A 15,638-nucleotide genomic window follows, 5' to 3' on the forward strand; every position below is an offset into this window, starting at 1 on the left:
ATGAGACAAATGCGTTGGATGGAAACGCTTAAAAAATTACGACTGTAAGATCGTATATCATGAAGGGAAAGCTAACGTAGTGGCTGACGCCTTAAGTAGAAAAGAACATGAGAAGCCAAAGAGAGTCCGAGCTCTTAGATTGGAACTTAAAGTTGATTTAGCTAGTCAAATCAAAGAAGCTCAGAAGTTGGCACTGGAAGAAGGAAACATTAAAGCCGAAAAAGAAAATGGTACAGCCGATCAACTAGTAAAAGGAAATGATGAAATACTTAGACTCGGTACAAGGATTTGGGTACCGATGGTCGGAAGTTTAAGAGATAAGATTCTAGAGGAAGCACACAAGTCAAAGTATATGATGCATCCGGGAAGTGACAAGATGTATCATAATCTAAAAGACGATTACTGGTGGATCGGGATGAAGAAAGACATTGCCTTATATGTAGCTAAGTGCCTGACGTGTTCAAAAGTGAAATCCGAGCACCAAAAGCTGTTAGGATTGTTACAACAACCTGAAATACCGATTTGGAAGTGGGATATGATAACTATGGATTTCATCATGAAGTTACTGAAAACTTCACGTCAAAATGATGCAATCTGGGTTATTGTAGATAGACTTACGAAGTCTGCCCATTTCATTCCAATTCAAGAAACATTTAGCATGGATAAGTTAGCGCACTTATATGTTGAAAACATTGTATCCTTACATGGTGTGCCGCTATCCATCATTTCTGATAGAGATAGTCGTTTCACTTCAAATTTTTGGTCAAGTTTTCAAAAATCTATGAGGACTCGACTAAACTTAAGTGCTGCATATCATCCCCAAACTGATGGCCAAAGTGAACGTACAATTCAAACCTTGGAAGATATGCTTCGTGCCTGTGTTATCGACTTAGGAGGAAGTTGGGACACTCATCTCGCACTGATGGAATTATCGTACAACAACAGTTATCATACGAGTATCCAAGCAGCACCGTTTGAAGCATTATATGGGCGTAAATGTAGAACACCTGTATGTTGGTCAGAAACAGGTGATAGTCAGTTGTCAGGACCCGAGATTGTTCAAAGGACTACCGACCAAGTGATACAAATTCGTGAACGACTGAAAACGGCAAGGGATAGACAGAAAAGCTATGCGGATGTTCGCCGCAAACCTTTGGAATTCAAAGAAGGAGATAGAGTACTATTGAAAGTATCGCCTTGGAAAGATGTAGTAAGATTCGGCAAGAAAGGAAAATTAAGTCCACGATTCGTTGGACCATTCAAGATACTCGAAATAATCAGACCACTTGCTTACCGATTAGAGTTACCCGATGAAATGAAAGGTATTCACGACGTATTTCACGTATCTAATCTTCGCAAGTGTTTAGCCGACGAAACTCTTGCTATGCCATTAGAAGATGTTAAAGTCAACGAGAAGCGTAAGTTTGTAGAACAATCAATTCAAATCGAAGATAGTATGATCAAGTTCCTCAAACACAAGCGACTCAAACTTGTGAAAGTTAAATGGGATTCAAGACGAGGACCCGAGTATACGTGGGAACTCGAGTCAGAAATGAAGAAAAATTATCCCTATCTATTCCAATAAATCTCGAGGACGAGATTATTCAAAATGTGGGGAGGATGTAACACCGCGTCTCAAACCCCATAGGTTTTAGCCTAAAATACTAACTTTTATAAGTATAGGGACCAATATTGTAAATTCTAGAAATCTTCTCCCATCGCGATACGCGACGGGGTAACATTGAACCCATCGCGTAGCACGATGGACTTGCACATTAACCCAGAAAAGGGCGGCGTAGCGATACGCTACGACTTAGCCACCAAGGTCATTGCATATCGCGATGACCAGGCTAAGTAAGTGGACACGTGTCGACACGTGGCACAATGTGACAGGCCACGTGTCACGATCAGAGAGGGCGGCGTCAAATTGCGGTGTCGCGATACGCAACGGGTCACAAGGAACCCATCGCGTATCGCGATAGGGTTCAATTTCTGGCTATAAATAGAAGGCTACGGGTTTGAACCAATTCATCCCAAAACACACCCTCATATTCACACATTTAGCCTCGAAAGGCGTACCCCATTGCCGTAACAAACCGACGTGCCATTTTTCTCGAAGTTCGTGCAAGGAACGAAGTTATAATCAAGTAGCAATCATATAAGCGAGTAGATCAAGATCCTGCCTTATCTTATTATCAATCTAAGCATCAAATCTGAGGTAGGAGTTATGTTTAAGTTATTTGAACTATTACTTAGACTATCAATCGAGGCTATGGCCTTTAACCTTGATCGCATTTTACAAATCATTCACAATCATGTTTTCATAAACGTTACTTCATGATGAAGTAATGTTAAACGAAAGATATATTTTGACGGGCATGTAGTAACTGGAAGGGGGATATCACTAGTAGTAAGTTTCTTGCCTAAGGAAAAGTAATTCGCATAAATCCCAATCAACCGAGGGACCCGTTTACTTACCTGGAGAAACTTACCAACGTGTTGAACCTATTAGGCCAAAGCATGCTATATCAAACGTCACATAAAACTAAGTGTTTTCATTCACAATCAAAGATAAACGATTTCAAGGTTAAGCTTACAATCATAGCTTAACATCATTCAAAACATTCATACGAACCTATTTATGTATAGGTTAAGTATCATTCACAATCAATCAATCAGTCATGGTTTTCCAACACCGACGGTACAGGTGAATACGTTAACCTTTTTAACCAGTCAAAACATGTTTATACTCAATAAGACGAACGGGTGTTTGTCTTAACGAGTCAATCAATGTCTACATGAGATAATGAAATCTCTAAAACATTATAATACAAAGTAGAGAATAATATCAACTCAGACCGAGCTTAAACGGTCATAACTGTTAAAGCTCAATCAATCAATCAATCAAAGGCAATGAAGCCGCGAGCTTAAACGGTCATGACCAGTTCCCAGTTTAGGGCCGTTTGGCTCGGGTTATACCGTTGTGTGTGTAGGGCAGTGGTACATATACCGGAAGTAGAAATGCTTCTGCTGAGATTGTCAAGAAAACTACGTTTGTATTATAATCGACATTCAAAATGTTTTATTGAGTCATACGTGTTCACCAGCATATAGCTGACGTATTTTTCCAACCCATTGCAGGTAATTAAGCTTAAGTAGCATTAGCAAGGATTGGAGTCTATATGAAGATAGAAGCGCGTACAAGATGGCTCTGTTTTTAATATAAAATCCTTGTATTATGAAAACATATCTTATGTAAACTAATACTCGGGTATTCTATTCCCGAGTAAATTTTCAATGTAAATTAATATTATATTCAACCTAAAGTCTTCCGCTAAAACAAATCCATAAACTCTGATATATTTACAAAACATGTACCAACTTGCTGTCACACGCCTAGGCCCTAAGTCGGGGTGTGACATCCTAATTGGTTGCATGCAATGCAAACCGAATTTTCTGCTTTACAAGTGAATGATACTTGGAAGTTGGTTCCAAGGCCGAATGATAGACCGATAATTAGATGCATGTGTTTATTTCGACATAAGTTTAAGTCTGATGGTTCGTTGGAACGGTACAAAGCTAGGTTGGTTTTTAACGGGAAATCTCAAACAGTTGGAGTTGATTGTGAAGACACTTTTAGTCCGGTAGTTAAGCCGGCTACTATTCGGACGGTTTTGTCCTTAGCAGTCTCTCGGTCTTGGCCAATACATCAATTGGATGTTAAAAATGCCTTTTTACATGAGCATTTAAATGAGATTGTATTTATGCATCAACCTCCCGGAATTGTGGACAAATGTCATCCGGAGTTTGTATGTCGTCTCAAAAAATCTCTATACAGGCTTAAACAAGCTCCCAGGGCGTGGTATACAAGGTTTGCCAACTTTATTCTTTCAAGGGGATTCAAAAGCAGTGTATGTGACAATTCTCTATTCATATATCACTCCGGGACGGACATGGCTTACGTGTTGCTGTATGTGGACGATATTGTTCTTACCGCTTCATCTTCTGTTCTACTGCGACAGATTATAGATATGCTTTCCAAGGAATTCTCCATGACTGATTTGGGTAATCTACATCACTTTCTGGGCATCACGGCCACCCGCAGCAACAATGGTCTATTTTTATCTCAAGCCCAATATACCAAGGACATCATTGCACGTGCCTCCATGACGAACTGTAAACCTGTGTCACCCCAGTTGATTTGGCAACCAAGCTGAGTGCAACAAATGGTGCTCCCTTTAATGACCCCACACTTTACCGAAGCTTGGCTGGAGCATTGCAGTATCTCACTTTTACTCGTCACGACATTTCTTATGCGGTTCAACAAATTTGCCTATTCATGCATGATCCGCGTGAACCTCACTTTACTTTTTTGAAGCGTATTATTCGGTATTTGCAGGGCACCATAGATTACGGCCTCCATATAACTCCTTCAGTTACTACTTCTTTAGTTGCATACTTTGATGCCGACTGGGGTGGCTGCCCGTATTCCCGTCGCTCGACTAGTGGATATTGCGTTTTTCTTGGTGATAACTTAATCGCTTGGTCCTCTAAGAGACAACCAACCATTTCAAGATCTAGTGCCGAGGCCGAATACAGAGGTGTTGCAAACGCAGTTGCTGAGGCCACTTGGATTCGTAATCTTCTTCTTGAATTGCACACTCCATTACGACAGGCGTCTATTGTTTATTGTGAACGTTTCAGCCGTTTACCTTTCAGATAATCCGGTACAGCACCAGCGTACTAAGCACATCGAAATTGATATTCACTTTGTCAGAGAAAAGGTTCGTATAGGCCATATTCGGGTTTCTCATGTTCCGTCTTCCTTACAATACGCGGATATTTTCACAAAAGGAATCTCACGGCAATTGTTTCAGTCTTTTAGGTCCAGTTTGAATGTCTGTCCGCCGCCCGTTCAAACTGCGGGGGGTGTCTTAGCTGATAATAATGCCACCATTATTATAGGAATTGATATAGCCTATTAGTTGCTTAATATTTGCCTTATATATATTTTCCATATTCATGAATATCTCTTCCTATTTTTCGGTTGTATGATGCCTATTTAAAGGGCCTTTGTAAATCAATGAAATCAAGAATTATTGACCATAATCTCTTTTACACTTGACCCTTTTTAACAATAGCCCTAAACGTGTTTGACGAGATTTGACCAACGACTCCATTTTAGACAAAAACCCAAACCATTTTGACCATTTTACCCAGATCCTAAACCCCCTTTATTGGTCATTTTAAGTTTTAACCAGACCCTACCCCGTTTTGATCTTTTACCCGACATATTTTGCGATAAAGAGTACGCCACTGTGCGCTTCAAACCAAACCCAACTTTTCATTATGTGGGAATTCCATGGGTTATATTTCATCTGATTTGCAGCAACTAAACAAATCAGAATTTAAGGAAGAGAAACACAAATCTCAGCAAAAAAAACCCGATATGATCAATTCAATTACTCTCATTTTTTCAAGTCATCAACATCAAGTGTTTGTTATACATTATAGTGGTGAAAAAGACAACAAAAAAGCAGACACATCAATACCACTGGGAAAGAGAGAAGCCACTAATTAGCTTGAAACTCAAGAAACATCCTTAGCTTGTGTACGATAAGCTCCCGGCTTCCATACAATGGCTTGCCATTACTGATCCAGTCCTTATCAAGTGATCCTTGTTTAGAACTCATAACCATTTCATGATGAAAAGTTGACACGATTTGGTAAAGTGAAGTTCTGAGAATGTCAGCCATAGAATATGCCTTTGCATAGTGAGGGCCGTCTTTCTTGTGTGATGTGATGCCAACGGCTGCTGCTGCTGTTGGACTTAATGCAGCCCATTTGATATTGGCTGTGGGATATTGGGTGCTTGATGGTTGGAGGTTGGTCTTTTTTCCCATTGAAGTTTCAACAGCTAATAAGCAAGCCAAAAGGGTAGAGATGGTGGATGTGTTGCAGCCAGAGAGTTGGGCAACCCCCAAACGATCTTCTTTGTGGGACCGTATAGTCAGTGAAGATGCAATACGGGCACTCCAAGCACATACCTGTAAAGCGGGTTATGAAAGTTCATAAATTTATATTTTTAATAACTAGAAAAATAATATTAAAATACAGAAAAGGGTCTAGATACAGCCAAAGAAGCTTTATAGACAACTAAAAATAAGCCTAACTCCACGTGTACAAGTAGATACAGCCTATGCAGGAACTTATCCAACAATTTACTCGACTCATTGTACACACTTATACAGCTTATTCAAAAATAGTCAGCACCTAAAAAAAGTCATATAAATAGCAAATTAGCAATTAAAAAATATTCTTCTTAGCCTTAGCTTAAAACTATTAATTTACTAAGAACACACATTTAATCTTTCCATCAAAAGCTCTCAACTTTTGATGTTTTGGTTCTATGAAGACACGAGGAGAAAAAAAAGCTCACCGAGTCACAACAGGAAAAAAAGAAAGTGAATAATGAACTGTAGGGTTAAATTATCGATTAAAGGCTTCTTTATCCACTGTGTAATAAAAAAATCAGCACAAATAAAAGGGTCTGTAAGTAATTGTTCTGTGTCAATAAAACCATACTAAAAAGAGGTTGAAGTAGATGTTAAAAAAAATTCGTATCCGAATCTGAATCATTCGAAAGTACGAATTTTCGGATCAGAATCACAATTTTGGAAATTTTCGCATATTTCAAATATCGGATATCCAAAATTTTAATTTGGTTAATTTTAATTATTTATTATATTTAAATACATAAATATCATTTTGAAAACCTAATCACCAAATACCCATTTCCCACACTCAGACTCGTCATTCTGCATCTGAAAGTTCATCTTAAATTCCTAATATTATTCTCAGCGCTCAAAGCGACTCTAATGCTTGACTGAACCAAAGCCCTAATCTCGTTGGTGCTCATCGACACGCGCCGCTGCTTATCATCTCTGTCTCGCCGGCTTGCTAATTCCGGCCACCAACACGCCGCTAGGCCGGCTGCCCTTCTCCACGTTCCCCAATACGCGAACTCCTCTCGACTGAACTCTGAAACCCAAAGCGAATCTCCGAGTTTTGAATGAAATCTGAAACTTAATCATGTCTTCTATGTTCTAATTTCAAATCTTTGATTTTAACCAGCCATTAAACTTGAATATCTAATTTCCAGTATTCAATGTTCTATTCTTTCAAGTTTTGAAACAACTAGAATTCGTTTGAAATGTTCTTTATTTAAGATTAAATCTGGACAGGATTTAGTTGTTTGAAATGTAGGCTTTACTTTAAGCAAATATGATTTTTTTTTAATTTAGTTTTTTTTTTATTTGGATATCCAAAAGGATAATCCGAATCCATATAATTTTGGATATCCGAAATTTCGAATACGCATTCAGATAGCAAAATCCACTATCCGAAGCTCCGGATATCCGGTTTTGAACACCCCTAGTTTGAAGAACCCAACTTATATAAGCCTCGCCTCACTCAAGCGCCTAAGTGCACATACTCAAATTCATTAATTTAATCATTCATTAACACACCAATTGAGCATCATGAAGTCTTTATTCCCAACTTATAATAAAAAAGATTTAAGTGTACGAGTAGATAGAAAAGAATACTCTAAAAGAGAAGATTTACAATATGCACATGTAGTATAGAGCATGAATTTAAAATTTCAAAATATGTAATCTTTTAACTTGTACGATATATATGTTGATAGGCCCCCCTCCCCCCCCCCAAAAAAAAAAAAAAAAAAAAAAAAAAACTAATGTGCTCCTTAGCTTTGAGTTTCTAGATCTCATTTTCCCAAATAGTGAGCAAAATGTTACATAAATAACATCTTATAGTATATCTAAAAAGGATAAAAAAGATAAAACTTTTGAAACAAGAAAAAGGAACATGCAAGTGAGCATTCTGACTACAAGAACCTCAACTAATATATGGATCTTAAAACTAAGTCATAAAACAATTAAAGACTGACATTTCAACTGAAATTCTTATAGAAAGATTGATTCGAGTTCGTTTCATACAAGTCAAATAAAAAAAGCTAAACTCTTAAGAGTGTAAATTAATACGCAAAACTGGAAAATATAAAAATTGTGCTTGTATTTGACAACCTAGATGTTTGCAAAAACTAATTAAGAGTGAAAATAAAGGACTGCATAAAGAGTAAAATTGTTAACCTGAAAGTCATGAAACGGTTCATAGAGTCTTGAAACTGAAGACTCAGTTGGCGAACGCAACTGATTAGACAACGGAGATGCTGACTTGTCAACGGAGCTCCCGAGTCCTTCACTCAAATCCAAAGTGAGCTGTTCCAAAGGCTTCAAGCATACAGCTATCACTTTTTTGTAAGTCTCGCCAGTTTCTTCAAAAAATGCAGCTCGGCGCCAGGTGTCAACATTACTCTCACTAACCATGCACAGATCAATATAAGCAAGATGATGCACAAGTGACCTTCCACTTGTCTCCTCAAGAGGTGCAAGAAGATGATCACTTGGATTCGTTGCTGCTGCAGCTGATCCCTTTAGAGGTGCAAACAAATACCTCTTTGTAAGAAACACCTATACACCAAGTTTTGCCAATTTAGTACATCTCTTGGAACAAAGATCAAGGATAAAACATAAGAGACAGGTCAGAAAAGTTGAGTAACTAGATCTGTAAAGAACCGAAACAACACAAACAGAGCAGAACGTGTTCGTTTGTTAAACTTTAACAACCTAACAAACAAACACAAAGTGATAGGAGAAACTAGCAGGGTTAAAGACCGCTAAGTTCGCAATGTCACGCGTGTAAACAATGGTCAACGTCAGCAAGAATACTAACGGGGTCAAGGTCCGTTATGTTCGGGAATGACAGAATAAAACAAGTTACAAGTTGGGACTTGGGAGTGATGGAAGACAAATCGTTAGTTGGGAGTGTTATCAGACAATGACTGAAGGTTGGAAGTGTTAAAAACCAATAACCCTTTACTAGATAAACAAATATAAACAAACTTCCAACCAAACAGTTCACTAATGACTAAACGTTCAGTTCGTTTACAAGCCTATAAGTAACATGTCAACAAATGAAATAGGTCGGGTCAGGTATCGTTGGTTGGGCTGGCCCGAAATAGTGTTAGTCCAAAATCTTTTTTTTTTAAATTTATATGTAATTAGTGTGACAAATATGATTACTAAAGCTGCATTACTTCATAATTATTCTATAACTTTTTAATAAATTGGATTATGAGATTTTACTGTTACAGATATATTTTGGGAAACTTTCAACCTGTCTAACCCATTTTACCCATTTCATTTTAAGCTATCTTTTTACCCAACTTGAGCTGTTAGATAACAAATATGAAAATGGGGCAAAATTGCCACAGCAAGTACATAAAAAAATATGTGTTTAGAATATTAAACCTGAAGCAAATGGCGATTTAGTTCCCAACAGAGAAACACCATGCATGATGCAAAGTAGAAAACAATCTGGTCAAGAATAAGATCTCTCATTGCCACCTTGCGGTCACTAATAAAAAGAGGCACCACTAACGAGACCAAATACCCAGTAGTTGCAAGCCTAACTGCTTTTACAACTGCCTTCCGAACACCCATTTTGTAGCTGAAGAAGAGAGGCCTCTGTCAATATTTAGACAAAATATCAGTAAAGAAAAACCATCTGCATGCATATTTTGACAACAATCCAGTTGGTTGATTAGACAAGCAATGATGATCCTAGATTTTGAAATGCACGCATCACATGATGCGACCATCCGTCTGATGCAGCGCGCCTTACGCAGTAACCAATATTTGAACAAACTAAACCATTGATCACAATGAGTTTTTCAAATCCAATTGAACAAATCCGACCATCTATTTTGCAATTAGTTTAAGTATATGAACAGATTAGATCATTGACTGAACAAATCTCACCGTATATGATGAGAATGCCTTAAACTTTAATTTTTAAAATCAAAAACTTAAAATACTATCCAAAAATACTCTTTTTGTATTTTTAGTACTAAATGCCTAACACAAGTATCAATCACAGTGAGTTTTTCAAATCTTATTGAACAAATCTGACCATCAATTGAGCAATGGGTTTGAGTATATGAACAAATTAAATCATTGATCGAACAAATCTCACCATATATTATGAGAACGCCTTATATTTTAGTAACTAAGAGTTAACAACTTAAAAAATATTATCCATAAGCATCTTTTTTGTACTTTTTTTTAATACTAAATGCCTCACATACGTGATGCACGCGCATGACGCAATCGGCTTAATGCGCCGTTTATAACCAAGACGATGATATCAAACTGGCAAATGACCATGATATTTGGATATTGAACAATCAGCATTAGTAAATCAAATGTAATAAATTAAAGGTTTCGCTGATGCTCATTGTTCATTTATTTAACAAATTAATGCTTAAGCAAATTAAACACAAAAAAATGACCTGAACAATGGGGAAATCCAAAATCCATCGCCTCGTAAACACGTAATGCGATCCGTAAACCAATCCAACAACCAAACTCCTAAACCCCAACACTCCAAAAACCTCACAATCAGAGAAGCAAACAACCGCCAAATAAGCAGCCACACAACAACAACCTACAAACACTGACAACCCTAACGTAACCCTAACTCTCCGTCTGAAATCAACCGGCAACGGCTGCCCGCCGTACACAAACACAAGTCTCAGCACACCAAACAATAACTCAACCGGCGAGACGCCGCGGACGAGCTGAGGAGATGATATTATGAAGAGGCTAGTGGAGAAGAGGATAAGAGATAGGTTGAATAATATGAAGGTTGAGAGGATGTAAGTGATTGTGGTGGTTGATTGGAGGAATGGTGAGATTAGGGTTTTGGAGAAGAGGTAGAGCAGTGTTGACTGGAGTGATTGCCAGATTAGAAACCCTAGGAATCGGTCGGTGATGATGGTGACGGTGGTGGCATGGTGGTGGTTGAATAGTCTTCCGATCATTACTGGTGGTGTCACTGCCGCTTTGCGGCGGAAGAAACAAGTAGTAAAGTGGAGTAAGAGTAATTTGGGGGGTTTGGGAATGGGCGGGAAGGAATAATATTATTTGTGACAAAACCACATAGATGAATGAGGTATAACATTTCTAAAACCGAGAGGTATTCTCGTGTTGGAGGCTGATCGTAGAGGTTCATAAATCGGTTTAAAATTCAAAACTGGTTCGGTTTAATTAACAAAAGTTAAAACCAGTTTATGGCATGTTTCGGTTCGGGTTGAAACTAGTTTTTTGACTAGGTTACGATCGGTTTTGGTTCGAGTTTTGGCCGGCTTTTTCTTGGTTTTGGGTGGTTTCGGTTCGGTTAACCGGTTTTGATGGAAAAAATTACAAACTGATTCCGAACCTACAGTTTCAATCGTTTCCAAACCGGTTCGAATTTTGGGTCAGTTCGGTTAACCGGTTTATTTGCTCACCTCTACCCGATCGTATGTGTTCTTTTTATGTGATGAGGTTAATAGTGTTGTGTTTTTTAGCGGATTAAGTGGTTCATGATCTCATCCATATGTGGAACCTGACGTGCTTTATATTAGTCGCACATAACATATCTCATTAGTTTCACCCTATTGTCTTTGTGTTGTTTATAGTAAAGATTCTGATGGAATTAATCACTTAGTAGATGGGGTATGTTCTCTCTCGTCACCTAATCTCATAGCCAACTTAACTCTATAATGGTGAGGCGGAATTTTGACCATTATGTAAGCTTATGAGCAGTCATAATTAGAAAGAAAGGCTAAAAGAGATAGCAAAGTAGCTCAAATATTATTTTATTTTAAGTAGTTTATAAGAAACTAATAAATATATAACTCAAATATTTTTACTAAAATTTAAAATAATCAATTAGTTGTTAATTATCAAAATAACTTAGACCAAAAAAAATATTTCGTTTCAGTTTTTTTCAACTCTAAAAACTTCTAGCTCAAATAACAAAACTAATAAACAAAAACCAAACTTTTTATGAGAATTATAAAAACCAATGTTTTAATCTTTGATTTGGTTTTAACTTAAAACCAAACCCTAACTAAACCGTACACACGCCTCTACTTTTTATGAAAGTAACCATGGTTCGAAATTTCCAATAAGTAAATTTACACCACATGTCTAAAGAAACACCCGAATTGGACCAGACCTTTGACCATTGACGGTCCGCGTTTACTATTCTCTCACTTGCAATTAAATTTCTTACACAATACGCCATACGCGTTTGTTTGTTTAACCCCAAAACCCTACCACTTCTTTCTCTATATATTTCTCATAACCTTCAATTGCAACAACAATGGCTGAACAGCTAACTGAGGAGCAGATTGCTGAGTTCAAGGAAGCTTTCAGCCTCTTCGACAAAGACGGAGATGGTATATATCCTATATATTATTTTGCTATTTGCTACGATTGTTCATGTAGATCTGTTTTCACTTGACTATATGCACATGCTTGTGTCTGTTTTTACTCGATCTATTACGATAGTTAGGAGGTAATGCACATAAACATTGAAGAAATTGGCTGGTTGTTAGGCCGTTAGGGTTTCATTTTGGTCTTTGTAGTGAAATTAGTTTGGAGATCTATGATCGTTGACTGCATTGACTGATTTTATAAACACAGAAATTAATAATATCACGAATTTATAAATATTATTATTTTTTTTACTTTTTTTTTCAAATTTTGTTTACATTTAAATATTGTTAGCTGTTTTATTTTTGTTGAACATGATTTTAATCGTTTATATTGGTTATCAAGTTTAAGAACACAACTACTATGGCTTGTTAGAGTTACGTACACCGGATTTGTCATTGTGATTCAGAATATGAACCTAAAATTAGATATCTGCAATTTTTTTAATAGATTCAAATATAAAAGCATAAAAGTGAAGAAAAATGGTGTTTGACTGTTTTTTCTTTCATTATAAAGTAAATTACAAGTTTTATCTTTTAGGTATATGCCTCAATTAATTTGCATTGGGGTCCTTGATGTTTACATACAACGCTAGATGTCTCTAATGTGATCAATGTGAAAGTCACAAATTACGTCATTTACATACTCGATAGTTAGTTTTACTTGATTAATACGGACATGTGAATTGCTAATGAGGGTATTACTGTAATTATGTCTACTCTTTTAATTTCAGTTGTAGCCATTGTGCGTTTTTCCAACTGTTGCTTATTAAAACCTTAGGCTTGATAATGGCTCTGAAATAAATTGAAAGAGGAGAGTTAATTTCGTTAATACTCTCATGTCATGTGCAGCTCACATGCCTGCGTTTATCAAGAAAAAAATAATGATCGTTAGTGTAAAGGATGTAATTTGTAACAAACTGATTACATTATGGATGTTTAGTGTAGTGTTTGTAAGTATTAAGGACTCAACATGCAATGACAGGTCATACATAAAGAATGAAATTTGTAATTTACTCTTTGTGGTATGAATGTATGATGAAGTTATTGGTTTGTTTATGTTTATATCTCATAAATAAGTATTTGATTTCTTAGGTTGCATCACTACTAAAGAGTTGGGGACGGTTATGAGATCACTGGGTCAGAATCCTACTGAAGCTGAACTGCAAGATATGATTAGTGAGGTTGACGCTGATCAGAACGGGACCATTGATTTTCCTGAGTTTCTTAATCTAATGGCCAGGAAAATGAAGGTAAACAAATATAACTTGGAAAGTTTAAAATATATTTTTAGTCACGAAATAATATGTGCATGGTTTTTATGCAGGATACCGATTCTGAGGAGGAACTCAAAGAAGCATTCAAGGTGTTTGATAAGGATCAAAATGGATTCATTTCTGCTGCTGAAGTATGTATATTATACATATTTTTTAACAGTATAATTTATTGAATAAAATGATTTAAAGGATGTTTTATTAACATTGCAATGATATGTTGATTTAATTTGGTGTAGCTTCGTCATGTGATGACAAACCTTGGGGAGAAGTTAACTGATGAAGAAGTGGATGAGATGATACGTGAAGCTGACATGGACGGTGATGGTCAAGTGAATTACGAGGAGTTTGTGAGGATGATGCTTGCCAAGTAGACTTCTATATCATAATATGCTATTGCAACTAGACTTGTTTTGTAGTTGGTACACACCAAATTATCCCATTAATCTTACTTTTTGAAATCTGTTAAGAGGCGTGAATTTAAGAAGAATTGTGCTTTTTTTTGCTGAAGACGGATATATAATTGTCTAACTTGCTCTCTTCTTAAATCATCCAATTTCTAATACTGTGTATGTTTTAGTTGTATGACCGTGCTCGATCAGTTTCTATGAGAATCATTACAGAGAACTGTGGGGATATTCAAGTCTAAGGAATACTGTAGCTTCTATAAATTAATAAAAAACGAGGGTAAAATTAACTTTTAGTTTTCCTCAGAATTCATTATTTGTAAGAACTAAATAAAGTCTAATATTACCACCATAAATCCAAGTCTTGATCTTGTAAATAAATTTCAATGTAATCATATAATCTTATAAATTTAACTTGATAAAAAGTATTGAATTCAAAGTTCAAACAACGCAATTCTTTTAAAAAGCTGTTGAATCTATGTTTTGTTGTGTTTTGTCACAGGATGATTTAGAAAATGTATTTTTGATGTCTATGAAACCCTTAGATGATATTCTATGTATGAAACCCTGAGATGATATGATCATAAACTGAACAATATTTGATCGAAATCGTATGTATTATTGAATGGTTTGTATAAAGAATTCCAATTAATATTATTAAACAGTTGTTTCATAGCCATAGATTAAATTTCTTCTAAGTTATTGACTTATTTCATGAATATTTTACCCAAGTTATTTCCACTTTAACAGTATTTTTATACTTTAAAACTCACCCTTTATAACCAAGAATGAATCTTTAAGAACTTAATATCATATGATTATATTTTCATTTGAGGTGTAAGTTGAACAAATAACCAAATTCAAGTCAGAGTAGCATTGGTTTTAGACATGAGCAAAGTGGATTTCATTCAATCTCTATTTGCTGTGGAACCTCTTGTGGATTCTTGTCCAGTTCCTCATCATCTGTTACAATCCCGGAGGCTTCCACGGTCCTTGTAACCCATTCCTTGAGTGGATCTTCATTCAAATCCAACCTTAAAACTCCTGCAAATATTCCTCCCATGAAAGCAACAGGCTCCTGTCATACATCAAAACATTAACAACAATCTTATCTACGCTGCTTGTTTATGTTTATGTTTATGTTTATGTTTAACTAGTGACATCTTAGCAAGTTCAGAACTAGTTTCCTGCAGGCCCGTGCAGAATTTGACATAACATATAATTAAAATTCGAAACATATTATTATTCACCCAACATCCTCATCTCAATAGGCTAAATATTAAATAATTAAATAATATTCCATCTAATTCAATCATCATTCATGACTCACGTTTGATTATTTTGTCGTTTTCTTCTTTCAACATACTCTTTGTTGTATGCATCTATGCATATGCATACAGGAACAACTTCATTACATGACCAATTCTAAGTAGAGAACCGCATAAGCATTAGCATGTGGTGGTTTAAAGATCTAGTGATAGTAAAGCAATAGGTATGAGGTTATATGATTCTCGCAGTTCTCTACTTAAAATCGCTATCCATGCATATATGTAT

The 15,638-nt window shown here is 36.3% G+C and overlaps 2 protein-coding genes across 2 annotated transcripts; one reads left to right on the top strand and one right to left on the bottom strand.

The window, feature by feature from the left end:
• Window positions 1–5,446: 5,446 nt before the first annotated feature.
• On the bottom strand, window positions 5,447–11,063 carry LOC143536720 (uncharacterized). Its single transcript, XM_077030649.1, has 4 exons — window positions 10,433–11,063; window positions 9,393–9,608; window positions 8,172–8,552; window positions 5,447–6,047 (listed from the first exon to the last, which is right to left on the bottom strand). Exons 1-4 carry the CDS (start codon window positions 10,961–10,963, stop codon window positions 5,574–5,576), a joined length of 1,602 nt encoding a protein of 533 aa, XP_076886764.1. The 5' UTR covers window positions 10,964–11,063; the 3' UTR covers window positions 5,447–5,573.
• A 1,151-nt stretch (window positions 11,064–12,214) lies between these two features.
• On the top strand, window positions 12,215–14,158 carry LOC143536723 (calmodulin). The gene is made up of 4 exons (XM_077030650.1): window positions 12,215–12,367; window positions 13,499–13,656; window positions 13,731–13,811; window positions 13,917–14,158. The coding sequence occupies exons 1-4, from the start codon at window positions 12,292–12,294 to the stop codon at window positions 14,049–14,051; spliced, it is 450 nt and encodes a 149-aa protein (XP_076886765.1). The 5' UTR covers window positions 12,215–12,291; the 3' UTR covers window positions 14,052–14,158.
• Window positions 14,159–15,638: the final 1,480 nt, after the last annotated feature.

Source organism: Bidens hawaiensis, unplaced genomic scaffold (assembly GCF_021521415.1).
Source record: "Bidens hawaiensis isolate Kalapana, Puna unplaced genomic scaffold, B.hawaiensis_p1.1 tig00010895_1, whole genome shotgun sequence".
Taxonomy (NCBI): domain Eukaryota; kingdom Viridiplantae; phylum Streptophyta; class Magnoliopsida; order Asterales; family Asteraceae; genus Bidens; species Bidens hawaiensis.